At 43.0% G+C, this 27833-nt stretch overlaps 1 protein-coding gene across 1 annotated transcript in view; it reads left to right on the top strand.

The window, feature by feature from the left end:
• Positions 1–4953: 4953 nt before the first annotated feature.
• Positions 4954–27833, top strand: part of Slc17a6 (solute carrier family 17 member 6) — a 37397-nt gene continuing 14517 nt past the window's right edge. Inside the window, exons 1-5 of the mRNA XM_051174281.1 lie at positions 4954–5958; positions 8664–8916; positions 10281–10399; positions 26064–26178; positions 27232–27319. Of these exons, the coding sequence (XP_051030238.1) occupies positions 5873–5958; positions 8664–8916; positions 10281–10399; positions 26064–26178; positions 27232–27319 (661 nt within the window). The 5' untranslated portion in view covers positions 4954–5872. The remainder of the gene's footprint in view (positions 5959–8663; positions 8917–10280; positions 10400–26063; positions 26179–27231; positions 27320–27833) is intronic.

Genomic DNA, 27833 nt, shown 5'->3' with positions numbered 1-27833 from the left:
TTTAAATCGTACTTTCCACAAGTCAGTCTTTATGTGACCATACCCTTTTCTCTTAGGAATTATTTCTTAGGGTTTCAAAGGGACCAATAGTTTCAAACTTCTCTTGGAATTTGCCACCACTCTGTGCAGAAGACGACTGACCGATTCAAACCCGAAAGCTCTTTTCTGCCATGGGATATAACGGCTGTTCTTATTATCTCTGATGCTGGTTTCTGTTTACTTTAAAACATGGGATACTTCTGGTCCAGGGATATAACTCTGGAGTAAGTTGGCTTCCTCTCGAGTATAGAAAGAATAAGATGTCTAATTCTTTTTAATGAATACAGATTGGGGTCGTACAAAAGGATATGTCTTGCACATGGTTGTATGAATACATTTTTCATAGTTAAAATATATAGCAAGGTAAGAATACATATTTTTAAAGAATTATTTTTACTTCTGTACATGTTTGATTCTGTGTGCATATATCCATGTGCATGCAGATGTCTGCTGAGGCCAGGAGATGGCGTCAGATCTCCTGGAAATGGAATTACAGGTGGTTGCTTGTCAGCTCCTTAATGTAGGTGCCAGGAACTGAACTCTGGTCCTCTGGAAGAACGGCAAGAAGTCCATTGAGCTATCTCCCCAGCCCCAGGAACGTACATTTATTTAACATTCCTGCTTACATACTTTTATTTAGGCAGATGACATAGAAATTTTATATTAGGTCACTTAACACAACGGCATAGTTGTGCTCTGCACATGGAACGCAAAACGAACTATTTCTTCTATTTCTGCCACTTAAGAAAAAAAATTGTATAATGATAACTTATTTAAAATGTCTCTGAGGATAACGCTGCAGAGTGAAATTAAATAAAGCTGAACTAAAAACTGTCCACTTAAAAACCCTTGATAAGAAAAGAGTCAAGCTGAATCCTGGAGCTTACTTGGTCTAAACCCGAAAGTCGTGGGGTTATTACAGTGAGCATTTACTTAAGCATCCAGAGGCAAACAAAGCTGGTCTGTCAGAGAGCACTGGAATATATCTCTCTCTCTTTGAGGATATGCACTTTGTGCTTTTATCACTGAGCTCATGAGTTTACCATGACCAAGCAAAGAGTGAAGCCAAACTAGAGCTCAATTCCACAACAAAGCAACGACAACAAACAAAGTGTCCCATTGAGACACTTTGAGACTCGATAATTTTGACTTCTAATCACAACACCCCTAGGAACAATTTATGTATGACTTTCAATAGCACGATGCATATGATATATGTAATATACTTATATGTACATTATATATTATATCTAATTATATACATGTGTATTATATACATATATTTTATATAATTGCACACATACACGTATAAATGTGTAGCAGTGATATGGAAGGAAGCACAGCTTTTTTTTATTGTGTCTAATGTTACCCATAATCCATTGTGCAGTCACATTTTAAACCATCCCCCTGTGTAAGGCTAGCTGGCATTTCCAAACCTCAGCACAGTGAAATTTGCTTTGTGTTCAGGTAAGAAATGCTCAAGCAATCAACAAATCTATAGCAGAAATTTAGTAATCAGTGTGACAGTTGCAAACACATTGCCCACAAGAGAGACTCTATACTTTTAGTTGTAGATTTAATTTTAACAAATGTGAATAGAAAAGGGGGTAAGAAAGGAAGAAAAAAAAAGGAAAGGAAAAGAAAAAGGGGAAAAAAAAAGAGCCATTAGTGTAAATTACATAATTAAGGGTTACAATTGTTTTTAACATGGTAACCTATCCTTCCACCAGAGGGCAACGTTTGCAAGACATTTAAATAACCCTTCCAAATATTCCCTCACATATCCTCACATAAACAAATGTAAACCTGCCTCATTGCTGTGGGTAATCCCTTATGTAAATATCAAGGTATCCGTCCATACTGTTATTTGAACAGTCACTTATGAAATGCCTATCTAGTCAAAGACAAGCAATAAGTCTATATAAGAAGATAGAGTTTTCAAAAAGAAACCTGCTTTTAACGGTGTTTGTTTGTTTAGTTTTGGGTACCCTCTCCATATTTTATTATTAACATTATTGAATATTGAAACATGTTAGTACAGGGGGGGAGGGAATAAAACAAACAATTCTCATCAATAAAAAAGATGGACGCTGTGATTTTTGCAAAAGGAAGACATGACAGAGACAACCTACTGTAAACCTTTCCTTGTATCAATGAGAAAATGAACATTTATTCACATAGGGTCAGTGAGCCTCTTATGACAGCAGTACAATCTGAGCTAACCCCACACCAGCTGCTCTCGGGTGCATTCTCCAGGCTGCTGGTGTTCAAAGTGTGATCCAGAGAGAGGTGTGCCTTAGAAACTTGACTCATCTGGGACTCCACCTGGACCTCTTGAATTGTTCATTCTTTATTTTAACAGGGTCTCTGAGGATGGGAGAGTATTCCAGCCTTCATTAACAGGTCCATGGTTTACTGCATTTGTAGACCTCATTCTCCTCCTCTAGAAAATGGAAGTGAAAAGCATCCCAGTTCAGAAAATTGCCAGGGATGAATGAGGTCGCCTGAGTGTGAACCATTCATAAACTGTAATCTGTTACGCACCTGAGTGAAATGAATGAACCCCTGTAGGGACAGTGGGGCGTGCTCTCTGAGGGAAAGCTAACGGTGGAATAGAGGAGATGGTTACAATTAGATGGGCTATTTATTCACAGGGACAAGGAGAGTGCCCATAGAAATGAATTCTTTTAAACTATATTCATAAGTATTACCATATATTTTCCTAAAGATGAATCTAATGAATTCACTAGGGTCCAATGAGTTCATGGTCAGTGTTTGGGATTTTGCAACATATAAAAAGGCTGAAGAACATCTGTTGAGTTGGTAAACAGATGTGCTATGGTGGGACCAGCTATTCATGTGAGCACCAATTCTTATAGTTTTCAGTGTTCAGTACTTCCTCTTATTTATAACTATGCTTTATCTCTCCACTGATGGGAACATTCTCCAAGTATTGCCAGCTCTCTTTGTACAGTTTCCCTGGTCTGTAGGCTGTCATCATTTTCCAGGTTTAAATTTCTTTTAAAATATTAACACAAGCAAGGATGTGTTGCTTCCTAAAATGCTTCCCGTACACCTCTACTCAGAGACTGTTTTTTTATTGTGTCTAATATTATCCCTAATTATTTCTAATGAAATTTATGTGTATCAGCTCACATTGTTTGTGAGATCTTTAAAGAGATGTTTCCAGGCCTAGTGCAATTCTCTGCTCTCAACAAATGTTCTTTAGAACAAGTAAATCAATATTAGCTCCTATTTCAATTCAGACACTCAGACCATTTCTGGGAAAGGGTGGAAAAACTAGATAACATTTCTCAATGCCAATGAATGCAATTATTTATTCTAGAAGCAATATCTTCATGCCAGAGTACTATTGCTTGGGATTTATATGAATGATGCAGCCATCTTGGTTTTTGGTGGTTTTGACTTCTAGTCAACTGAGGTGGAATTTAAAAAGAAATTCTTAGGACAATCACTTTTGCATGGTCATCTCAGCCTCACAGATATTTAATGTAACATCCATCATTCATAAATAAGAACATTGTGGATAGTCCTAAATGAATTAATTTCAGTAACTTCAGTAGCTAAAGATTTGTGACACCTGTATTTTGAAAAATGACCATATGAAACAAGTCCCGGGGGACATGAAATTTTGTTTGTGATGAGACAATTTGATAAGAGATTTTTTTTTCTTTATACCCAGTCTCCTATGGAAGTACAGAGCATTTTGTGGCTTTCCAGGGATATTTTTTAAAGATGACTACAGTTTTTGAAATATATATTTAATATACATTCTCTTGATGCATAAGTACCAAATTAACAGAGATATGAGACTGGTATCCTTTCTCAACCATACTTCCTAGTGAAATACAATTTTATAGCAGCATTGTATTTAAGAATTGCACAAGTGTTTTAGCTACTTGTGATTTTTTCCATCTCCGTCTTTGGAAAATACATTTTCCACATATCATTTGAAATGGACAGAGAATATTCCTCTGTGGTTCTGCATGTATAACTAACTATACCTCTGGGATGTAATTCAATAGTCCCTATTTAAAACCCACTCCTCCTGTTGGTTTAAATAGCATCGGACATTTGACCTTGGGGATGTAGCTCAAGGCCAGTCTGTTTCATAAGCACTTGCCTGAACTGCATCTAAGAGGGTTATAATCTGTGTGAACAGCATTAACCATTCACATTAATTCAACACTATTTAATTGTTTTGCTTAATGAAGTAAGCTCACTGATGTTATACATGCAAACCAAGATGGAAAACCTTGTGTGACCATCTCTCAAAACAAAACCTCAACGGTAAAAATGACCTCCCGCTTGGGAGAAGGTATCATAAAGGGGGGGAATGAGATTTCAATGGAGTGCAAGTATATTGAAATAAATTTTAAAACATTATCAATTAGTATTTGCTGACGAGTATAAAGTATGGGCGTAAATTTTACCTGTATGGAGATAATTCAGTAGTGTGCTGAGTATTAGTTAGTTTAAAACAGCTCAGAATTCTGAGGAGTTCATATCAAAGTGCCTGCCTTTTACTTAACACAGTGCTCTAAGAATACAGCTGTCACTTTCCTTCTGTTTTCCCTCCTCCTCTTTCCCACATCTTCCTTGTCCCCTCCATCTCTTTCTCTCTACACCCTTTCTTGTTCGTCTTAGGGGTGGAATCAAACACACAAGCAATATTATTATACATCCCATAAACATATGCTTTTTTATCCAAGGGAGACCAGGTGTTCACCTGTGTACCACCCTGCTGGAAGCTTCTGGAGTGTTGCTTCCCCCGCTAGGCTGTCAGAGCTGGTATGGACAAGCTGGCAAAGCAGAGTAACTTGTCGATGCTTAATAGAGCCCTCCTCCCTTACATAGCCAAATGCAGCCTTCCTCCTGAGAACTCTGCAGACGATGACATCTCCCCACTTGGTTTCCATAGCATCCGTTCCTGAAGAGCCCTAGAAAGGCCCTTGGTCAGGGCGATCCGCCCAGCTCCCCTGGGAAGTTGGCGAGCTGGCTAGCCAAAAGCAGCGTTCTGGGTTCCTGAACTCCCTCTGTCCGTGGTGCTGAAATGCTCAGCTGCGACGCGCGCACTAAGGGCGCGGTCAGCGTTTTTGGAAAGCCTCCCCTGATGCTACCTAAATCACAGCCGTGTGTCTGTTACTCACGCACGTTCACAAAAAGCAGCTAACCTCAGCCTTAATTCGACTCTGCCACTCTGCGGCAGAGCACAGTTACGCCAGCGCGATGGGAGGAGACCACGCTAAGGCAAGAAGCTAACAGCAGCATCGCTCACCTGAGGTCTGGGAGGCTCCCCAGGGTTCTGAGAGCTATGAGCTCTGCTCAGCAAAGTCACCGCTTTAGACAGTAGGGTTCTTTCGCTTTTTCCCTAACACAAGGGTTCGATGACGTTTCTGGTCCCTCTGATTAATAGCCAGCGGATTTGATTGCAATAAGCCTTCAAAACCGGGAATTAACGTTGTTTTTCAGTGAGCTGACTTCCAGAACGGGGGACTCGTCAGCACCCGCCCAAATACCACGGCACTGCGCGCGCCCTCCCGGCCACCGGATCCTCCCCTTCCAATGAGACTTTGTGACTCCGTGTACCAGTTCTCCTATTAGGAAACCCGTGGGCTGCATGCAGCTGTTCTCTTGGACACTCTTTCTTGCTCTCTCTCCCCTCTCCAATTCACAGGCTTGCTGGAAAGCTCACCTCTGTTTGCAGAGAAGAAAAGGCTCTACCTTAACCGACTAAGACTATGCGCAGAACTCGCCTTTCATAGCCATCACAATTTAAATCTGGCAAGGTTGGACACCAGTCTTTATAAGAATGGAGTCGGTAAAGCAAAGGATTTTGGCCCCCGGGAAAGAGGGGATAAAGAATTTTGCTGGAAAATCCCTCGGCCAGATCTACAGGTAAGAGAATGCAACCCCATTCTCACCTGGGGCTCACCATGACAGAATCTGCAAAGCCAAGTCTATAAAGCTTGGTTATTTAGAGAGATGGGGGGAAAATCTTTTTTGTTGCTCATTGCTGAATCAAGGAAGGCTCCACTGGAAATCTGCTTATGAATGCAAGAATGTGGCACTAAATGAGCGTGTGTGTGTGTGTGTGTGTGTGTGTGTGTGTGTGTGAGTGTGATTTTTGTGTCATTACTTGGGGATTCTCATGTCTTCCAGTCCAGCTCTTAATACTCCTTTGCAAGTCTGAAATGTTCATTCATCACCTGCAGTTGTTTGCTTATAAATCCCCCAAATTAAATTCCTTTGATCCAGGCAAGTGAACAGCTAAAACCAAACCCCTTTAAAAATGACTAATGACAAAAAAGAAATCCAGATCTCAGCTGAAAAAAAAAAAAAAAAAAACCATAATGAAGACTCTCTCATGGGAAATTCTGTATTGACTGAAACAGGATCAAAATATATCAATAGATTATCATTGGTGTTTCTCTCTTGAACCTAAAACCTTATGTATGTATGCATTCTTATATATATATATATAATATATATATATGTATATGTATATATATATATAATTTTTATGTGGGAGATGTCACAGTAATTTAAGAACAAAAAGAATTGTAGGCTGCAAGATTACTTTGAAAGTAATAGAAAAAATTAAAATGCTGCCCTTCTTGTGAGCGTACTGTAGTCTTCATGAACTCAGGTCCTGTAAGATGTTTTATATCTTCCATGAATGCTATTTTTTTTTTTTTTTTGGTTAATGATATAAGGTAAACACCTGAGGCAGCAGACACAGTAGGAAAATGGATTTTGAAAGGGATCCGTTTCTCCTTTGGAAACTGAAGCCCTGGCTATCCATGAGAATTGTAACCATGATGACCAATATGCATCTCTATTTTTCAATTGGATTGGTTCCGGTGGGCTTCAGTAGACACCATCACGAGGCTCTGCGGCAATAGGTACCGCAGTCCTGCAGCTGTTCAGAGGCTGCTGTGAGGTGGGAAATTCAGGTGCAGAGTCCAAGTTTGCAAATGCAGGAGTACAAAACCAAGTCGAAAGACATCAAATCCCTTCAATTTCTTCTTTGCAGAAAGAAATGCAGTGTTTCTGCTACTAGGGTTGCACATCTGTGATAAACACCCAGGAAGCCTAGTCATGGACACCTTAATGACCCATTCTGCAGTGGAATTTGATAGAATTTGGAAGATATCTTCAAGTTTCTTGGCAGCCATATTCCAAGATATACATGCCAGGAGTTGATGTTAAAATTCCACAGGCTTTGTGTGTGTGTGTGTGTGTGTGTGTGTGTGTGTGTGTGTGTGTGTAAGCAATGGTGTGCCATTTAATGGTGGGTACAGGATTGAAAGTAACTGCAAGATGGATTGAGAAAATGTTTGCCAATTGTAAGTGAAGACTGTTCAAATATTTTTTAAAAAAATACCAGTCTCAATGAGAGATAGCTATCACTTTCTACCCTGTTATTTAAAAAAAAAAATCGAAATTTTATGGATGTGGTAGGTATGAGAACAACATCACCTTCCCACAAAGGCCACTTAACATTCCAATTCTTTTTTCCTTCCCCACTCCTTCCAGGACCAGAATTGATTGAGAAGAGTCCAATTCTATGAAATAAAATGAGATTTCCCTTTAGTGGTACAGATGGTAGTGTGGGCGCCCCTTTGTAAATCCTGGAATCTCATTTTCTGTGTCTGGAAATGGGCCCAAGATATTTTTCAGTGTGTTGTAACTGAGATAGTAATGACGCAAGATTGTGAATGATTAATTATTCATGTTGTAGGAAGGAAGCTGAAGTGGCAGACATATGCTGCAGAGGCCTTTGTTTTTAACTGGAGTAAAGAGAGGAGAGAGAGAAGAGAGAGGGGGAGAGAGAGGAAAGAGGAGAAAGAGAGGGAGGGGAGAGGAGAGAGGACAGGGTGTGTGTGTGTGTGTGTGTGTGTGTGAGAGAGAGAGAGAGAGAGAGAGAGAGAGAGAGGGAGAGAGAGAGAGAGAGAGGGAGAGAGAGAGAGAGAGAGAGAGAGCCTGAGTGCAAAGAGGGGGTGGTGAAATGGGTACACCATGGTAAAGGATTGGGAAGTGTCTGGCAGGGTAGCCAGAGGGCTTCGTGCCCTGGGTGGAGTGAGGGGAAGGAAGAGAGGTAGTCCTCAAGCAACTGCACCTGGACAGTTACCGTTGATCCTGCCAGGCCCTTCTCAAGCCCCTGAATTGTTTGAAAGGATCCAAATTAGCCTGGATTAAAGCAAATAGGAGTCTGGGTGGCATCCCGCGGGGTGGTGGGATTTCTCTCCCAACCCTCTCGCTTTAACATCAACCTCAAAAGTTAAGTCCAAGTGGTCTGTAGGTGAATGGAGACCAGGAAGGTGATGGAGCTGGGCGTCACTGAGTTAGGCCTGAGGGCATTAAGATGTAGGCACTGCAGCCTAGGGAGGAGGGCATAGAATTCCACAGAATTGAAGAGCACCCAAGCTCTGTATTGCCTGCATTCTAACTCCTCAGCAGGAAAGAGGTCAGAGCCCAACTCCCCAGCTCCTGAGGATCCAGGAAACTGAAGCCAGGAGCTTAGAACATCTTTGCTCCCCCACACTACCTGGGGGAGGTGCCTAACCATAGGCGTCCTTGCTTCCTAATCTGACGCGCAGGGTGCTGGAGAAGAAGCAAGACACCCGGGAGACCATTGAGCTGACGGAGGATGGCAAGCCCCTGGAGGTGCCTGAGAAGAAGGCTCCCCTGTGCGACTGCACCTGCTTCGGCCTTCCGCGCCGCTACATCATAGCCATCATGAGCGGCCTCGGCTTCTGCATCTCCTTTGGCATCCGCTGCAACCTGGGCGTGGCCATTGTGGACATGGTCAACAACAGCACCATCCACCGCGGAGGCAAAGTTATCAAGGAGGTGGGCATTGGACTCCCTCCGCTGGCCACTCACCTGTCTGAGGCCTGCTTTCCATGACTGAAAAAGGAAGGTCTTCTTACTGCCTAAACCTTCCATCTGACCCGCCATTCTAGAAAGGTCCACTAGAACGCTGGCTGTTATCTCCCTTTTTCTCTGTGATCCCGGCCTTCCCTCCCTCATTTACAACACAAAAATAGTGTGTAGCTCACTACATTTGTGTAAAGAATGACCAGCTGAGAGCTAGTATCTGTAGGCTAACTCTAAAAAGAAACATTTTTCTTTTACTGGAAAGGTGTAACATTATAATGTTCTCCTGGCTTCCTTCAAATCACCCCCCCCCCAAGAAAGCATATTTAGTTATCAAAGTAAGAGAAACAATAAGTCCTACAATCAAATCCGCATAAGTGCATCAGGCTTGACTAACCACCCTTGGGAAGGTACTTCAGCCTGGACAGGACCTGCTGGATAGGGGAGTCTGTTTTACTAGAGTCTCCACTGCCTTAGTCTTAAAGTGTGTATTCCCCGGGGGTGCCTGGAGGTGAGGGCCAGTTGAAAGTCACAGAAATCTTCCTGGAGAAAGTAGTAAAACTGCTTGGTTTGGTTGCAGAACTTGGGAACACTCTGAGGAGCCTCCCCTGGAGCCCAGGATACCCAGGAAAATTTCATTGCAAGGGGAAAAGAAAAAAAATGGCATTCCCAGTTTCCTGGGCAAGGCAAAAGCTCGGACTTTTACAGTAGCTTGCAGGCATTTGGCTCCGGTTTCTTGAGAGGCCCAGCTTGTAATGTGGAGCAGTGTAGTCTGGGTGGAGTCAGGTCTAGACATCCGCACAGCTCTGAAACAGAACCTTAAACGGTGGGTGACTTTGCCGCCACCACCACATGACTTCTCCAAACTCCCTGGGAGACTGTCCCCAAACCTTTTTGTCCTTTTCCAACCCCTTCTTTTCCCTGCGTACATCTGGAGGGTTGCATTCTATTCTGGGAGTCACCCCACTACGGCAGTCCTACTGCAACAACCAAAGGGACCTTAGCCACTATTGTTTTCTGGGAATCCAAATGCTTTAGACAGGGCTTCTAACAGTCCTGCGTTAACTGAGGAGGTACCAGGTCCCCTCCGAAGGAAGCCTGGGGGCCCTTACTTCATTGTGGCTCACAACACCGTTTTTAAAAAGGAGCCCGCCCCTCTTGTCAGAAGCAATTTTGCCAAGGAACGAAAATGAGGCTCCTGGCCTCGGTATCGCAGAAAACGCCCTGGGTGTTTGAAGGTGCATGGCTTTCAATCCGCCGAAAGGGAATTGTGTGCTCTGACTCTATCCTGCCCGTCTTGACCGTTGTTTCTTTGTGATTTCCCTCTATTCCTATAGAAAGCCAAATTCAACTGGGACCCTGAAACCGTGGGGATGATTCACGGCTCGTTCTTCTGGGGCTACATCATCACCCAGATTCCGGGTGGATATATCGCATCGCGGCTGGCTGCCAACCGGTAATGCTGAGGGAGTCTGTGGTCGGGTCTCCCCTGCTCGCGTTCGCGCGGTTCCATTCCGCCCTGGGAAATTTAGAAACTCCCCGTGGGCGTCTCCTTGTCGCTGGACACGCCTTCCAGGCAGCAGAGCGGACGGGTCGCCTTCCTGGTCTGAAAGGACTCAGGTTCTTTAAGACCTACGCTCAAGAGTTGGCTACGCTAGGCCACTCTAAACAGGCTTGTTAGAGAAGCGGCCCCAGGGTGAGGCGGGCGCTCGTGCCGATGCTGGGTGCTGCAGAATTGGGGCAGTGCTGTACGTGCACAAGCGGGAGAGGAGGGGAGTACCTCCGGCAGCGCACGTCCACAGCTAGCCCCTGACCCAGCCCATATGGTGTTGTGAGCCTCAAGGATTTGTTTCTCTGGAGGCAGGCGGGATCTAAGGCTCTCGGGGTGTGATTCCACCTGTTAATGAGCTCTGTGCTTCGGGGCCGGAGTGAGCTGAGCAGCTCAGCTGCGTCCCAGGGCCTCCAGCCTTCAGTCCCGCAGCGGTGCCAGGAGCAGAGGTCCTAGCGCCAGCTTTCAGGGGGCACCCCTCCTCCAAGACCCACCTACAGAGACGCCCGCAGCATAAAGACTTGTAAGGAGCAGGGCACGGCCACCGGAGGCCACCGGAGGACGAGAGATGGTTCTGTTTGCTTCACTGAGTGCATTTTAATGAAAAACAAAGCTAAACGTCCCTCTCTGGGCATGAACCCAGACTGAGTACTGTTGTCCTCTGCGTTCTGCGGTTTACAGATCCCAAATAAAGATTTCGGGCCTTTTTTCCAGACCTGCAGTGTAACTCCTCCCCTCCTCCTCCACACCCGCAAAGAGCTTGGGGCTAGAAAGCTATAGCGCCTGCAGGACAGTTCCTAGGCTTCTTTTCAACCTCTCTTCTCCCCAGCGCACACCTGCAGCTCCTCCTGGCCCCATCCCTGATTTATCCTCCGATTCAGCTGAGAAGAGGCTGACCGGTCTCCTGGCCTCCAGCAGAATTCTTGGAATTTGATTTCAGGCGTTCTAAATGGTAGAGTGGAGATTTCAGGGCAGCTGAGCAAATGGAGAGAATACCTTTTGAATGTCCAAGGGGCGAGGGCATCCAGCACTACGACCCAGAAGATGGCTTTCTTTCCGTAAAACGAAACGAAATTAAAAGATTAGCTATGTAAAAGGCCCGGTTTTACGGACTTGATAAGGAAAAAAATTAATATTAGAAAGAAAATTTTAAAGAAAACATTAACTTCGTTGACGCTTAGTGATTAAGAACCACATAGAAACAGTCTGGGTTCTTCAAATCTCTAATAAATGGTTTCTTTTTTTTTCCTCCAAAATTAACGCTTAAAAAGAGACATCTCCCCCCGAAAGATACTCTAAATATGTATATATGAAGTATTTTTAAGCCGGGGGGGGGGGAAATCAACAGAGAATTCACCAACAAAAGAATAAATAAACAAATAATTCCAAATGATATAGAAAATCCCAACTCGATGTCATAATTATGGTAGCCTCGCTGTTCAGAATTGTGACCGCCTCAGTGCTGTGTGCTTGCCCAGAGCTAAGGGGCTAACATGCTCCTGCCAGGACACTGACTCCAGTCTTCCCTTGTTGTGACAGCAGAAAAGCAGGCTTTCCTGTATTTATTATTTATTTATTTATTTATTTATTTAGAGCAAGTTTATTGCTTAAAACGGCGAGCCGCTCACTAGGTAGCTGGGATTCTTCAAAGGGGAACAACTTCGAAGCTTTAGAGTTGTGATGTGAATCCAATTCTTGCCACCTTTAAACGTGTTTTCAAAAGAGAGACTCAGACCCTCCAAACATGACAGTTTAATCTTTACCGGCCTGAAAAAGTTGGTAAATGTAGTAAAGTGACAGTGAAGATACAAATTTTGAGACACGAGTCAGAGTTTTGACACATTCACTTCGGGTGTGTAAGGCAGCAAACCTTTTACGCAGGCACGGGTAAGCTTCCTGTGAAAACAGGTCGAAGCGCGTGGACATTTTCTTTCCTGCTGATAAAAGGCTTACTTGCTCAATAAGAAAAAGCCAACACCCATCTTAAGGGAAGATGACCGAGATCATAAATAATGCAGTCACCCAGATGCAGCTGCTGTAAAATGTGCTTTGAATGTTCTGCTGGCCTTAGACACTGTGCTTAGGACTTCGCCCCAGAAAGCTTTCTACACACAGATACACGAGACTCTTGTAGAACGGGTTGGAAAAAAAAAATGAGTAGCTCCTGTTATTTTCTTTCTCCAGAAATAGCGAAACACCAAGGGGCAGGTCTCTGTGCCTAGAGACCTGCCAGCCTGTTCATTCATGCTACTCCTCCTCCTAGGCTGAGATTCCCCCGGGGCATCCAGGGAGGCTTCTTTTCTCTCTGGCTGGATAGAGGCGCTTTGGAATTAGTTTGCTAGAGCGGTTAGGAAGGAAGGAGGTGGTGGAGACAGCTCCTGGGGGGAGGGGAGCGGGGAGCGAGGGGGGGGGGAGGGCTCTAACTAGGCTTGCTGCTCGTTTCTCAAAGGGAAATAAACAGCACATCGGACTTCTCCGTTTTCTTCTTAAGTGAAGACAGCTTTGCTCTTGGTCGGGATTCAGACTCTGGGTGATTTTATTGATCAAATGCTAAGTATTTTTTCTTTTCTGTTCATTAAGAGGAGGGAGTCAGGAGGGAAACATTCAGTTCAATGGAGTACTTCTTACACATCCCCACCCCCCCTCATCCCCACCCCACCCCCTCACTCCCACCCCCACCCCACCCCCTCACCCCCCCACCCCACCCCCTCACCCCCTCACCCCCACCCCACCCCCTCACCCCCCACACCTTTGTTTTGCCTTGAGGCACGGGCACGTAGTGAGTGGGAGGAAGGACCCTAAGGTGGGCTTTCGAAGGAAGAGTCCTTTTAAAATCTGTAATATTTTAAGATGAGGATATTTAAACCAGTGATAAAAATGTCAGGGCAAATTAATTTCCTTTTAAATAGTACAGGATGCATGAAACTCAGTAATTGAGATGCTTACATATGCAGAGCTACCCAGGACTGCATTTGTCCTGCAAGGGGGCTGTGGCAAGTGTTTAATTACAGAGACTTAACAGGATTTTTTTTTTTTTTTTTTTTTTTTTTTGCAAGACCTAACTAAAGGAAATTTGGCGGATACATTTTCAAATTGTTATAACAATGTAACTGTACATGGCAATACTATTTAAACACTTTGTAAATGTCCCCTACCTGCTATCCTTTCCATCTCTCACTACATCCACCAGCAGGATCACAAGACTCTACTTCTGTTGGTCTAATGCCTTCTGTTCTTCTAATGGGTGTTAGCTACATCACTGCAGAGTCTTATCTGTGCTTCTTCTTCTTCTTCTTCTTTTTTTTTTTTTTGCTAGTATTTTCATGGTGATATTGCTACCATCTTAAAGATTACCTGACCATGGTGCATATTTGACTAAAGAAATAGAACAAGACAGTATCCAAAGCCAAACCTTATGACTTCAAAATCCTGAATATGTTACTTAATAACTTCCAGGTGAAAAGTCTTCTCTCTTTTCCTTCTTGTCAAAAGGAAAGTACCTACTTCATTTTGCTACATCATTTGTTCCTGACACAATCCTATATTTAAAAAAAAAAAAATGAAGGAAGGAAACAATACTCTATGATCATTTATCTTATTTTTCTTAAGATTCTCTTCTGCTGTTAGTATGGTAAATGGATTCTTTGCACTGTGATAGCAACATCCACGTTCATGTGCTGTATTTCTACTTTAGGAATTGATTCTCTCAGACTGATTATTTAGAATTTAATTGTTGTTCACGAAAAGTACACACACCTCATTTGAAAGCTTTAAAATGGCTATTTTTAAAATGGGAGTTTTAGTCAAACATGCAGAGAATGCCGCCTGGGCTCCTATGCATTTCACCTTTGAGTTCAAGTCTGCTACAAACACATCTGGAGAAATCCATTTAGGTTAGGGTTAGACTTCTGCTTTGAAAGCTGTAGTCATTTCCTTCTTCTGCCCTATAAGAAAGATCAAGCTTACCGTCTGCAGGCACTTCTTGTCTTTTTATCTTGACTTTTGCTGGAGGAAAAAAAAAGGTTCCAATCTCCAAAATGTTCATTTGGCTAAGTTTAGTGAGCCGTCCTTCCTGCAGCATGGTCTTCTCCTCTGACAGGAGGTCCTGTTAAAGTGGCCCAGGGTTCATCAGGCCCTGTTCTGCTGTCTTAAAGACTTATGTGTGAGATACAAAGTCAGGGAGATGGCATTTCTTCTACATTGCAAAGGGACCCCATCCAGGGCTCAAGCTCCTGTAGTGCAGGCAGGACTACAAGCTAGTGTTACAGGTAGTGTAATATCTCTGCACACCACTGTGGCTGTCCATTGTGACGTTCACTTACAGCAGCAGATTGAGCCATCTGCTCCTTGAATGAAGGACTCCAATCTGTTATGCCCCAAATCCAGGGGATAAATCCATGAATTAGGGATCACAAGCCCAAGGAACCCTTAGATTTGTTTTTTATTTTCTTTTTGAGCAGAAGAAAGGCACACTGTGTGTGGACATATGTGTGTGTTTCTCTCTCTGTGTGTATAAATCTATGTATATGCATCTGTCTGTGTCTCTCTATGTGTTGCTGTGTCTCTATGTGTTTCTTGTGTCTCGTGTGTGTGTGTGTGTGTGTGTGTGTGTGTGTGTGTGTGTGCGTGCGTGCGTGCGCGCGCGCATGTGTGTGTGTGTGTGTGTGTCTGGGTGTCTGTGTATCTGGGTGTCTGTGTGTCTGGGTGTATTAGCATCTAAACTCCTTTGCCACAATGTCTCTGTTCTTTTCATTGAAGAAATGGACTTCATGAAGCTTGACAGTGGCTCAGAGGAATGGTTGCAGTTCTGCAGAAGAGAGGCAGGCATTTTCTTCCCAGCTCACTCATACCTTTGTCCATCTGGGTTATAAGAAATTTAGACCTTTACGTGCAAAAAGAAAAAAGAAATGAAGAGAGAGAGAGAGAGAGAGAGAGAGAGAGAGAGAGAGAGAGAGAGAGAGAGAGAGAGAGGAAGAAAGGAAGGAAGGAAGGAAGAAAAGTTTCTTCCTTGGGATTGTGACTAATATAACTCCATTTATTTTCTTAATATAAAAGGGACAGTAATATATAGCAAAAAGCTGAAAACACCCAAATGCATGCTTTACAACTCTTTACCAATGTGCATTTTCCTTTACAAAAATAAAATACTTTGGGTAGTTTTTTCTGACTTCCCCAATTCTAAAAAAAAAATGTCTTGTTAGTTTGATTTTTAGAAAGAGAACAATGACATTTTTAGCATTAACAACTTCACACTGTGTCAGATCTAGGTCTGAACAATTTTTGTACTTCTTTCTCCCTGTAAGAAATCAAGCACCAAAGGTACACTCAATTAATATAGCAGAATAAGCTCTGGGAATGAGTTCTGACACCAAATATTACTAAATATTCACAGTCACTATAACCTATGCATCTGTGTATGTATGCATCTACTGGTATCCTTTTTCCTTTCATTCATCTATTTCCATCTTTTACCCCTCTATCTATTGCCTACCATCTATCAATATCAATTTACCACATATCTATTGCTTGTCTCTCTCCCTCTATCTCTGCTTACCCTTTCATCGCAATGTCAACCTCCAGACGCAGTTTCTTAGCCCTCAGTGAGGAATATTTTCAATCTCCTCTGCAAGAGAAAATCGTTCAGACTTCAAACATAAAGCTTGCTGCAGGGGACCACCATCCCTGGCGTTGGAAGTGGTTTCTAGGTACCCAGGCTTTTGGGGCCAAAGGTTAGCTTTTCTATCTCACTCACCTAGTAGCCTATCACACATCTAGCTGCTTTGCCATTGTGGGCCCAATAGGTTAGGTATCTGGGGTAACTGAACCTTTTATTATTTTTCTTTTCTAACAAAAGAAAATACCCTTTACCAAGATGAATGATGAAAAGATAGGCTGGAGGGGGAGGAGTCTCCAAGGACTTGCACATGCTTTGCTGACAGAGGCTTTTCTCGCTCTCCATTCTGCAAAACCCTCACCCCGCCCAGCTCTGATTTCTCCATTGCACCATTCGGCCTCTGCACTGCAGCTTCCGGGTGGGGGTAGCAGGGAGGGTTTTGTAAGAAAGGCAGGTAGGCAGCTGGTAGGATAATTCTCCTGCTGCCTTATGCCACCATTGGGGCGGTCTAATTTCTCTGCCGTGAGTGATGAAGTCATTTTTACAACTTAATGATGTACCAAGGGACCCAGAGGGCTGCCTCCGGCCTGTGCAACCCCCCCCCCCTTTTTTTTAATATGGGAACGGGCATCAGATGTGACAAAGGGAGGTGCCAAGGCCCTGATTTGATTAGATCAAATAGATTAAAGCTGCCTGAATCAGTCTATTCTTGCAAACTGCAGGAGGGGATTAGTCCCACACCTGGGGTGAGAACACAGAGTTTCCTCTTAAGTGACAAGCCCTACCCAAATGGCAGCAAGTTGATTGACTTAGGGAAGACGTATGTCCTCTGCATGGGTGACAGGCCACCAGCTTTCCTGTCTTTGGGGTAAATCTTTCTGGGGAGCAGGTGATTCTCCAGGGTGTTGGGGGCAGGCGATCACAGAAACGTGTACAACTGAGATCTACATCTCCCTCATGGCAGCTGAGGTGCGTGTTAATCATGCGTGGTTGTGTAAGATGTGGGTATTGTTTGCATTTCCACAGTGTCCGTTCTCCTTAGAGGCACAGAGTCTCCTCTTTGTTCACAAGCCAGGCCTGCACATGACTGTAGAACGTGGGATCCTTCCATGCTTAAGAGGAGGTGGAATGTGGGAGAGGGGCTGGGAGGGGTTAGGGGAAGGAATATGATCAAAATGTTTCCTATGACATTCTCAAAAAATTAATGCATTAAAAAAAAGAGCGAGAAAAAACAGTGGTGTGTGTTTGCGTGCCTGGGTGTGTGCCTGAGAGTGTGTGCACGCCTGTGTCTGTGGATGTGTCTTCACATGTGTAACACGGCAGTGAAAACCAACAGAGCTTAGTTCTCTTCACTTGAAAGAAGTCAAAGAATTCATGTTGTTCGTGTTATTTGAGCTAAGAAAACAACGCGAAAACCATATCATTTACTGTTTCGAAAAACACCTTCAGTAAGCAAATGCCCCTCATTTTATGTTGTAGATCCTCATATGGTTCTTTGAGGACATTAAGAGCACCCATAAGTTTCCCAGTGCTCTTGCAGAGCAACGAAACTACGCATTGGTTGATAAATTTCATTCCGTTTTGTTCCGCTTCAACGTCTCACAGCCTTGTGTGACTCACAATCATACCATGTGTGAGTTCCTGTGTTAGAAGTTAGCCGCGGACTACCAAAAGAAGTCAAAACAAACCAACTGTCTGTCTACTGAGAACCATCTCACTACTCCCCGTCATATTTAAGGAATGCATGCGGTAAACAAAGTTCTTTAGTTCATTGTTGACATGTGTACCTTATTGGAAGCTTTCATTTACAGTTTAGTGATTCCAGTATATATTTAAATGTGTGATAGTAACATAAATACATTTTTTTAAAACATGCTATAGAGAACTGACTTTTGCAGTCCAAAAACTAAAAACGAACCAAATTGTCAAGCAATCGTGTCAGGTAAATTTTCTTTTAGAACTACTTTTACTATGCAGTTAAATATTTCTTTTCCTCACCCTCACATGGAGGAAAACCTGAGTTGCTTTCCCCAATACAACCCAAGAGTAAGAGGTGGAGCCAGGAATGACCGACCCCAGGAGGTTTGATTACAAATGATGTTCTTTTCTAAGCACACTTTTCCTAATAACTTGATTATGTAGTTTGTTTTTGTTATTGTTATTGTTTTGAAACAGAGTTTCAGTGTGTAGACCAGCCTGACCTTGAACTTACAGAGATCCTTCTGCCTCCGCTGCCTTAGTGTCAGATCAAAGGCTTGTGTCATCATACTCAATATATATATATATATGTGTGTGTGTGTGTGTATGTGTGTGTATATATATATATATATATATATATATATATATATATTGTGTGTGTGTGTGTGTGTGTGTTCATGTGCATGAGGGAAGGTGCATGTATACCACAGTTCGAGTGTGGTCAGAGGACAAACTTGGATGTCAGTCTTTACCCCCATCGTCATTTGGGACAGGCTATCTTTGTTGTCACATCTGCTTACATAATACTACTGGCCCACAAGCAATGAGGCATTCTCCTGTCTCACCATAGGCACAGTGACATTTCTGAGGCCCACTAACTGGATTTTCTGGGCTCTAGAGATTTGAACTCAGGCTTTCATGCTTGTACTTTTTTTTTTTTTTGCTATTGCTGATTTTCAAGACAGAGTTTCTCTGTGTAGCGCTGATTGTCCTGGAATTTACTCTGTAGACCAGGCTGGCCTTGAACTCACAGAGATCCGCCTGCCTCTGCCTCCTGAGTACTGGGATTAAAGGCGTGCGCCACCACTGCCCAGCTCATGCTTGTACTTTAACTCAGAAGTTAGCTATGGGCTATCAAAAAGAAGTCAAAACAACACAGAATTGTATCAAGTAAGGGTTTTTCATCAGGAATACCTAGATTTTAATCCAGGGCTGGCAAACCTTCTGTCATCTAGGAAAAGTAGTTCAGCCCTCTAGAATTGACAGGACATTAGAACAACAGCCTATGACTTTAAAAGTTAAAAACAAAACAAACAAACAACAACAACAAACCAGAAGAATGACCACCTGGTTAGAAGGCATTGAGGCAGACAGAGAATAATTAAAGAGCAAAGATTTATTATTGCTCACACACCAGGTCATTGGTCCATGTTTATTAGGGTCTTTGCACAAATGTGCGGAATGCTAACTTCATTAGAATATGCCCTCTATCCAGAACCACACAGCTTGAACAAGCACATAGCTGGCTCGATCCTTCAAGATACAATTGTGGTAGGGGGATGGAGATAAACAATAATTAAGTCTTATAAAAAATTGTTGTTAAGTACTTTAGGGACATCTGTCGAAGGAAACCAATTGGAAATCAAAGTAGCTGTGTGTGTGTGTGTTTGTATGTGTGTTTATGTATGTGTTTGTGTTTGTATGTGTGTGTATGTATGTGTGTGTGTTTGTATGTGTATGTGTGTGTATGTATGTGTGTGTGTTTGTATGTGTATGTATGTTTGCATGTGTATGTATATGTGTGTATGTTGTATGTATATGTGTGTTTGTGTGTGTGTTTGTATGTGTGTGTGTTTATATGTGTGTGTGTGTATGTATGTGTGTGTGCATGTATGTGTGTTTGTATGTGTATGTGGGTGTATGTATGTGTGTGTGTTTGTATGTGTGTGAGGGGGGAATTGAAGAATAAGGTTACAGAGCTCTATCTGCTTTCTAATCTCATTACTGATTTCCCACCATATGTTTGAGGGACTGTGGGGCATAGATTAAAAGACTAATGGATCTCAACCAACCCAGTGCTACATAATGGGAGATAATATTCCCACAGTATTTGTTTCGTGCACTTTAAGCTTCTAGACCTTCAGTATGACACGAAACCACGTGCATTTTGCAACCATTGGAAATAGCATTATCTAATTGGGGTAAAGCTGATAAGGACAAAACGGGGTTGAGGAATGCGAATTCTCTGCACAGCATAGACCTCGTCCAGAACACGTTCCTTTCATCTTCATGGTGGTCCCTTGACTGGAACTTAAATGTTTACATTCACAGGTGCAAAAAGTGAGACCTAGAATTGTCGGTGATGGCCACTCCCTCACCCAGGGGCATCCTCTGTAGGAAACTCGTTTATATTTCAAATCTCTCGCTGTAACTCCCTAAACCATGTTCTTTTAAAAAAGAGGTATTTACTTTTATTTGTATAGGTCCATACTTACAAGGGCTAGAAACGGTGTCCAGTCCCCTGGAACCGGAGTGACCATGCTTGTAACCACCAACACAGATGCTGGTACTGAACTCAGCTCCTCTGGAAGAACAGCAAACGCTCTTTACCACTGCGTTGTGTCTCCAGCTCCATTTTTAACTGGCACAAAGTCAGGCTGTATGAATACCTCAAGCAAAACATGCTTGCCATTCAGCCGTTCTGAAGAGCAAGCAGCAGAGGCAAAACGAGGCTGAAAACTTTGGGTCTGGATCAGCTTTAACTCTTTGCTAATTTTGCACCTTGAAGATAGCTCAGTTGGTAATGTACATGCTGCACGCATCGGGCCCTGTAATTCATCCCACAGCCCATGTGAAAACATTACGTGCAGTGGTAAGCTCTCATAGTCCCTGTACTGGGGAGACAGAGACAGGCGGAGTGCTGGAACGTGCTTGTTGGCCAGCTGGCCTGGCCTGCATGGTGAGTGCTAGGTTCTTTCTGTCCCGTGAAACATAGAGACTCCTGCAGAATGCCACCCAAGGTTCTTCTCTGGCCTCGGCACCAATACACACACAAACACGTAAGCATGGCATCTTTCATTCCAGCATGCGCTTCTGCTTCCCCCGTTTCTGCCCTGTACTGTAGGGCCTCCACTACATAGACCCTCTTTTGTTAGGCCTGGGGTTACCCAGTACTGTTAAAGCAGTGAACCTCGGGGCAGAGCCAGCAAGGTCACCGGGATTCGGAGAAATGCAGCTGAGCCTCAGAATCTATTTTAGTAATCATCACATTTGCTGGAGTGTCGCCACCACAGTGCTAAACTGTTCTTGGGTGTCCTTCATTTCTTTGTTGAAATCTAGACTTTCTTTAGTGGAAGTCGACTGTGTTTTATAGTGACCCGCCCTGCTGGTAGTGTCATGAAGATGCAGGGACAGCTCTCAGAGTCTCTCTCTTTCTCTCTCTCTCTGTGTATGTGTGTGTCTCTCTCTCTCTCTCTCTCTCTCTCTCTCTCTCTCTCTCTCTCTCTCTCTGTGTGTGTGTGTGTGTGTTTCTGGCACTTTTGGTATTAGCACATCACTGCTACTCTTAGGGGATAACTGAGTTTAGGGATAGGATGTCTGAATTCTACAGACAGATCCAGCAAGCATGCCATTCTCAGCTCTCTGTCTTTATGACCTGGGGAGCTGCCGAGGCTCTCCGTGTCCTGGTTACGCCATTTGTGCAGGAGGGCTAGCAGTAACGGCTTTCTTAAAAAACCAAACTCTTGTTTGTTTATTTGCGGTAGAGTGTGCGATAGCGCACGTGCTAAAATCAGCGCACAACTTGGGAAAGTTGGTTCTGTCTTCTCCCATGTGACTCTCGGGAGTCACAACCAGGTCCTCAGTCTTGGCAGCGAGTGTCTTGACCCTCTGACCCATCTGCATGGCCCCGGGAGTAGCTTTTTAATGGCGTGGTCAATGGATTAAAGTGGGAGTCTAGAGCTCATTCACACATTCTTTTCATAATTGACTGGCTTACATGGGTGGATACATTTTGTTTGTGTCGGATCCGGACTTGCATCTTGAACAACCTTAGGAGTTATGTCAACACACTTGTCCTATGCTTCCCTTCTACAATGAAATACCCCTCAAGTGCTTAGGATGCTCTACACCCTTCTGCGTATGTCGTGTATAACATTCCTGTTCTCAGGACGGTGAATGGAGCACAGAACCTTACCCAAGCTCCTTTATACCTGTCTCTTGGTGACAATGACAGAGGAGACTTCTGAATCCAGGCCCTGTAGGTCTGGGTTAAAGCCAACATTCTTAACCCTGCACAGTGCTGTGCTGTTCTTTTTATTTTAATCACTACACAGTTCCTTTTTATTTATTAAAAGGCGATTGCTGAGTACAAGTTAATCTCATAAACACATGGTTATTGCTATGAATCTCCATAGCTATCCAGTTTGCCTTCTACCCTCTGCCTTCTGTTGCCCTGTGGGTTTTTTCCTTCCATACATTTTATTTTTATTCCTTCATAGTTCTTTGAGAATTTTGCATAGTGTACTTCAATCATATTTAACCACTTCCCCTAACTTCTTCCCAGATCCATCCCCTCTTCCATGCCTAAAGGCACACCAAAAGAGAACCACCTTTGTGTTCTCTTTCCCCTCAACTCACCGAGTCCAGCTTGTGTTGCTCATATGGTCATAGGTACCCAGCCTTCCACTGGAGTGTAGTCAACCTATCAAGGGTTCCACTAACGAAAATTGACTGTCCACCTCCAGCAGCTACCAAGTGCCAATAGCTCTTCAGTTACGGGTGAGAATTCATGACCACCCCCACCCCCATGATAGGATTTGTCTGTCTCGAGCTTGCAAAGGTTTTGTGCATGTCGCCATAATGGCTATACGGAACTTCCCTGTCGGGTTTGGTTTTGGTTTTGCTTTTTTTTTTTTTTTTTTTTTTAACATGGTTTTCTTGTAGTCATCCACTACAGCAAATCTTATAAAATTTTGTTTCCACATAGTTGAAAATCTTCAGCAGTCGCTTGTTTCTCCACGCCTGCCTTACCTTTCTGCATGCGTTCTATTTGCATCTATTTTCCTGCAAGACATACCCTTTTCTCTACGGCTGAGTAACATGCCGTTGTGTAGGCCCCATATTTTCTTTCACCCTGCTTTGGTTAGTGGGCCTGTGAACTAATTTGAGCCTTGGTTATCTTGAATAGTTATGCTAAAGTCATAAATATGTGTTTGCAGGCGTGGCGTCTGCGTGCTGCCATCATTTCCTCTAGGTCTACGGTCAGGAGGGGCATGAGGTTCAATTCTTGTGGCAGGCAGGGAATCAGCGGCCAGAGAGGTTGTCAGCTTGCTTGTCATGCAGTTATTAAGTGACAAAGATCGCATATTACAAACATTTGTTTGCTCTGTGTATGCCAGCCTTAATCCCCTATTACCACTGTCAGCGGGTTTGGCCATTTGCTTCTGTGACAGGAAAATGGGATCATTTTTGACCTCCTGGGTCATATGGCTCCCACCCTTCAATTTCAGCTGTACACTCATTTCACGTTAGGGGCTTAGTCATCTCATCCGGCGTGCTCATTCCAAACTGTCACTTTTATGTTGATGGCCTCACATCCTACCTGTGTCCCATCTGGGCTCCTCGGTTCTCTTCAGCCAACAGCTGCTCTGTTTTTCTTGTTCCTTAATACCCTGTACCACACATTCAGCCATCTTCAATAATGCCCTGTTTTCTGGTCCAGCCTTGTGTCCGATAGTGACATTTCAGTCAAAGATGGACTACCTACTGTGTTTAGTTATGTTGCCTAGAGCTGCAGACATTCTTCATCTGTGTAGATGTGTCCTCTGCCTGCAGGATGACGATGCCAAATCATGCAGTTCTCAGATGCCATCCATTAAGCCAGGCACCACATAGTACATACACAGTACATAATAAATTATGTATGGTCATCCATAATATAACCACTTCCAGTTTTGAGCTCCTGTGATTCCTTCCTTCCTTTTACAATTTCTTTCTTCTTTGTTGTATTCCTCTCTAAGACCTGGCTAGAAGACTTTCCATCAAAAGCTTGGCTTCTTGTTCACCCTTGGTAGAATATCGTTTCCACTTGTGTTTGGTGATTGCTGCTTCCGGATTCCTTGCTTTTCTCTTTCCCTCTCCTGGTGCACTATGGGTCTTCCTTGAATATCAGTAATATCCTTAACAAAAGAGCAAGGGCCTAGGTTCAAATTTCTGCTCCATCGCTTGCTGTTTTCTTGACCAGGCTTGCTGAGGCACTTAACCTTATTTGAGAAACAAGAAGATGAAAAGAGAGTCTAACTCAGCTAAGAAGATTAGCTGAGATCATAGAGTTGGAAAGTATGGCAAGTGCTCTGAAAAGCTTCTTTTTCTTTCTGAGCACAATATGCTCAGTCAAATGAGGGTTTGAAGCCGCGTACACAGGTGAGCCGTGAATGCAAGAGCTTCATTAGTCTTGGCGGTGTGATAAGAGGGAGCTAAAGGCTTTCATGAATCCTGCTGCTTCAAAATTTCATTACTTTGAATAATTTGCATTGCAATTGTCTAAAATTAAATAAGATCCTAATCTCATTTACCTTCCAAAAGTTTGATACACTGTATTCCTGCTCAGTTAGATACAATCAGTGTACTTTCAGAAGCGATGGCAATGATTAGAATGACAGTGGGGAATTCATAACATAGAAGCATTCAGCTATTTTCATGTGGTTATGAATTAGAAGCACTACAGGCCGAAGGTGGACTCTGTAGTAAAGGGCACATGCAAGGATTGTGTTCTTATGTATAAGATGGGTGAATTATACCTGTGTTGCTGTGACCTTTACTGGTTGTGGGGTTACAGCCTGTGAGGTCTTAGCATGGTTTCTCTCAAATAAGCTTTCATTAAATTTAACTCCGATTGTGGTTGGCATTCAACAGATATTCATAACTGATTCCACTTAGGGGCTGATTTTGTGTGCTAAGTGATACTTGTTTAATTGCTGCACACACTTTCTGTTGGAGTTGAGAGGGAGAACACCATTTGCACCTGTTGGGTAAAGGTCAAGGATGGACTAGACATCACTCCATGTGTAAGCCAGCATCCTACAACTAAGGGTTATCCTACAGAATCTCAGTAGCCCAGAAGTCGAGACTCAAAACTAACGAAAGGACTAAAACTTCATCTCTTTCCAACTAATTTAATGACCGCACCATTTTAAAGCTCTTCCCAATAGAAAGAAGGTCATGGCAGGAAGTTCTGTTTATAGAAAGTAAATTTAATCCAAATTATCCCCAAAATAGCTACGAGAAGACAAACGTGCTCTCCCCTCCAATGTTAGCATACCATACCGTCTTTGACTCCACACAGAGCACACCTACTCAGTAGCCATGGCTGTGAATACATGAGGCGCAGCATCCTATCTCCAGTGAGGAGGAAAGGAAGACAGATGTGGCTGCAAATTTTCAAGAGAATTACCTGCCTCAGTCGCTCTTTGTTGGACGGGAAGAGAGCTGCTCTGCACCAGGCCTTCATAAACTCATTTATCAAATTTCAGTATCAGGTTAATACTCATTATGGCTCCTTCAGAAACTCAAGTTTTTAACTCATGTAACATGTTCGAGGCAACCCACCCAGACTGAACCGAAAGGTCCAAGTGTGACTCGGTAACGCTTTGTTAGAGCCTTGGGAAGAGCGTGTTCCTCAAACTTCTACACAAGGCATCAGTTCTGATACTCTCATGGAAGGTGCATTTTTATTCCTTAGAATGAAAATTATGGATGCTTTCAAAAATAATTAAATTAAATGAAAATTATACCCGCAAAAAGAAAAGAAATCTTTAACGGTTTTATTTCCAATTGTTTCTTAAGTCGTTGTGGATATACAATCCTGTGGGCGTACTTCAGACAGAATTTGTTCACCTTTGTATCCCACAATAAAGAAAAAATGGGAACGAGGAGGAGGAGAATGAGAATTGACATTGATTGGTACATTAAGATAAACACCTGCCGTGAGATCTAACCTTGTGATGTCTGGAGTATAAACTATGATTGCCTTTGACCAATACTTGTGTTTCTTGAACATAAATAATGTACAACTTTAAGGTAATTCAAGGACCCATCTATGACAGCTAGGCAATCCACATAAGAATTATTTTATTCTTTTAGGGGAACATCTACTTTAAAACCGGTTGTAGTTTTTTCTTAACTACTTAGCTTGACCTGAGGAGTTTTGCATTGTCTGAGTCACACTGAGTCACACATCTTCCCATCTCTGTCTTCCAGGGTCTTTGGGGCTGCAATACTGCTTACCTCTACCCTCAATATGCTGATCCCGTCAGCAGCCAGAGTGCATTATGGATGCGTCATCTTCGTTAGGATATTGCAGGGGCTTGTGGAGGTAAGAACTACAGGGTGGCATCGTTTCAAGTTTGGCTAAAACTGAAAGCTGCAAGCTTATTTTGGTCTTCGTGTATAAATAGATATTAACCGTACTGAATATTGTTAAAATAAAGATTGAAGCACTGGGAATGTAAGGTGATCAATGTGTTTGGGGCTCAAACCCAGGGTCCCATGCATGCATGCTAAACAGGCATCCCTAGGACTTGAAAGTGGTTCTGGAAGGATCAAGGTTTGAATCGTTTTTTTTATGGGTAGGTGTACATGTCTACATATGGGTATGCACACATGAGGGTAGGCACCAGAGGAGGCAAGAGGACTTAGATGCCCTGGAGCCGGAGTCATAGACTGTTATGGATAGATGCGGGGAACCAAACTGCCGAGCCATCTCTCCAGCCCCCTTGAGAATTTTAAGTCTGTTTTCCGTTAATACACTGAAGGGTTTTGTTTAGCATATTCTTGGTCATGTAACTATACAACTGGTTCTTGATGTAGTATCCTGAACACTTTGAAGAAGGAATGGCATTTAAAAACCCAAGTTTGACCTATAAACTGTGCCTTCTCTACCTGGAGTGGGATGGAAATAGAAAAGCCACATAAATATAAAAACACTGCGAGGATTCTTCTTCCTTCCAAAATGGAGGGGAAAAATGCGATAAAATCAAAATTATAGAAAAAGCTAGTTATTATTAACTTCAGTTTCTACATGGCTGAATTCCTATTTAGGGTCTTTGTATTTGGGAACCACTTGATATGATGCCTCACAAAAGGCATCCAAATTTCACAAAGTATTTAGGATTGCAGGTAAACCAACTGGTAGGCAATCTTATCTTCTGCTTTAATGAGAAGAAAATTAGAATAAGAGGAAAGCCTGACGGGTGGGGACATCTGAAGAGGCTCTGTGCAGTCATGGTCTGGGTAAAATGTCTTAAACAGAACTCCATTGGTTCTGTAAGGGCCTGTACCATTTGATTAGAGTCAGGCTGGGGGAGGGGGTGTGCTCACTCCAATGGCTCTGCATCCTAACTGCCCATGTTGGTTTTTCCCACTACAGGGTGTCACCTATCCAGCCTGTCACGGGATATGGAGCAAGTGGGCCCCTCCTTTGGAGAGGAGTAGGCTGGCTACCACCTCCTTTTGTGGTGAGCATTGTGTAGCTGTGGTGGGTTCACAGTTAGGGACAACATAGATAGGGATTTGAAGCTGATAAATCTATTTACAAAAGTGTCTGGTTTCTGACCACTTTTTTAATTCCGTAATTCTCAATGGCATCTTTAAATCAGCTTTTCGTTGCGTTTTGTATTGTTTTAGAAGTTGGACCTTTCGCATATATTAATTGGTAGTTTTATTTGTTTACTTATTTTTTTTATTTTTGAGATAGCTATGCAGAACTGGTCTGGAAGTCCCTATTTAAACCAGGTTGCCCTTGAACTCACAAAGATCTGCTGAGATGAAAGGCATGTGCCACCATGCTTGGCCACCTGAAAACAAATCCTTTTTGAGCCCCTGATAGTTAGGCAAGAAAAGTTCCATTTCTAAATCAGACCAAGAGACAACAGAAATCCCCTTTAAAATTCAGAGCTACTGTAAACAACCCACCAATAATAAATTATCAGTAATGTTATTATCTGTAGATTCTGAAGTTGTAGATATTAA

The sequence above is a fragment of the Phodopus roborovskii genome, unplaced genomic scaffold, assembly GCF_943737965.1.
Source record: "Phodopus roborovskii unplaced genomic scaffold, PHOROB, whole genome shotgun sequence".
NCBI lineage: Eukaryota > Metazoa > Chordata > Mammalia > Rodentia > Cricetidae > Phodopus > Phodopus roborovskii.
This window is presented reverse-complemented; position numbering and strand designations above follow the sequence as displayed.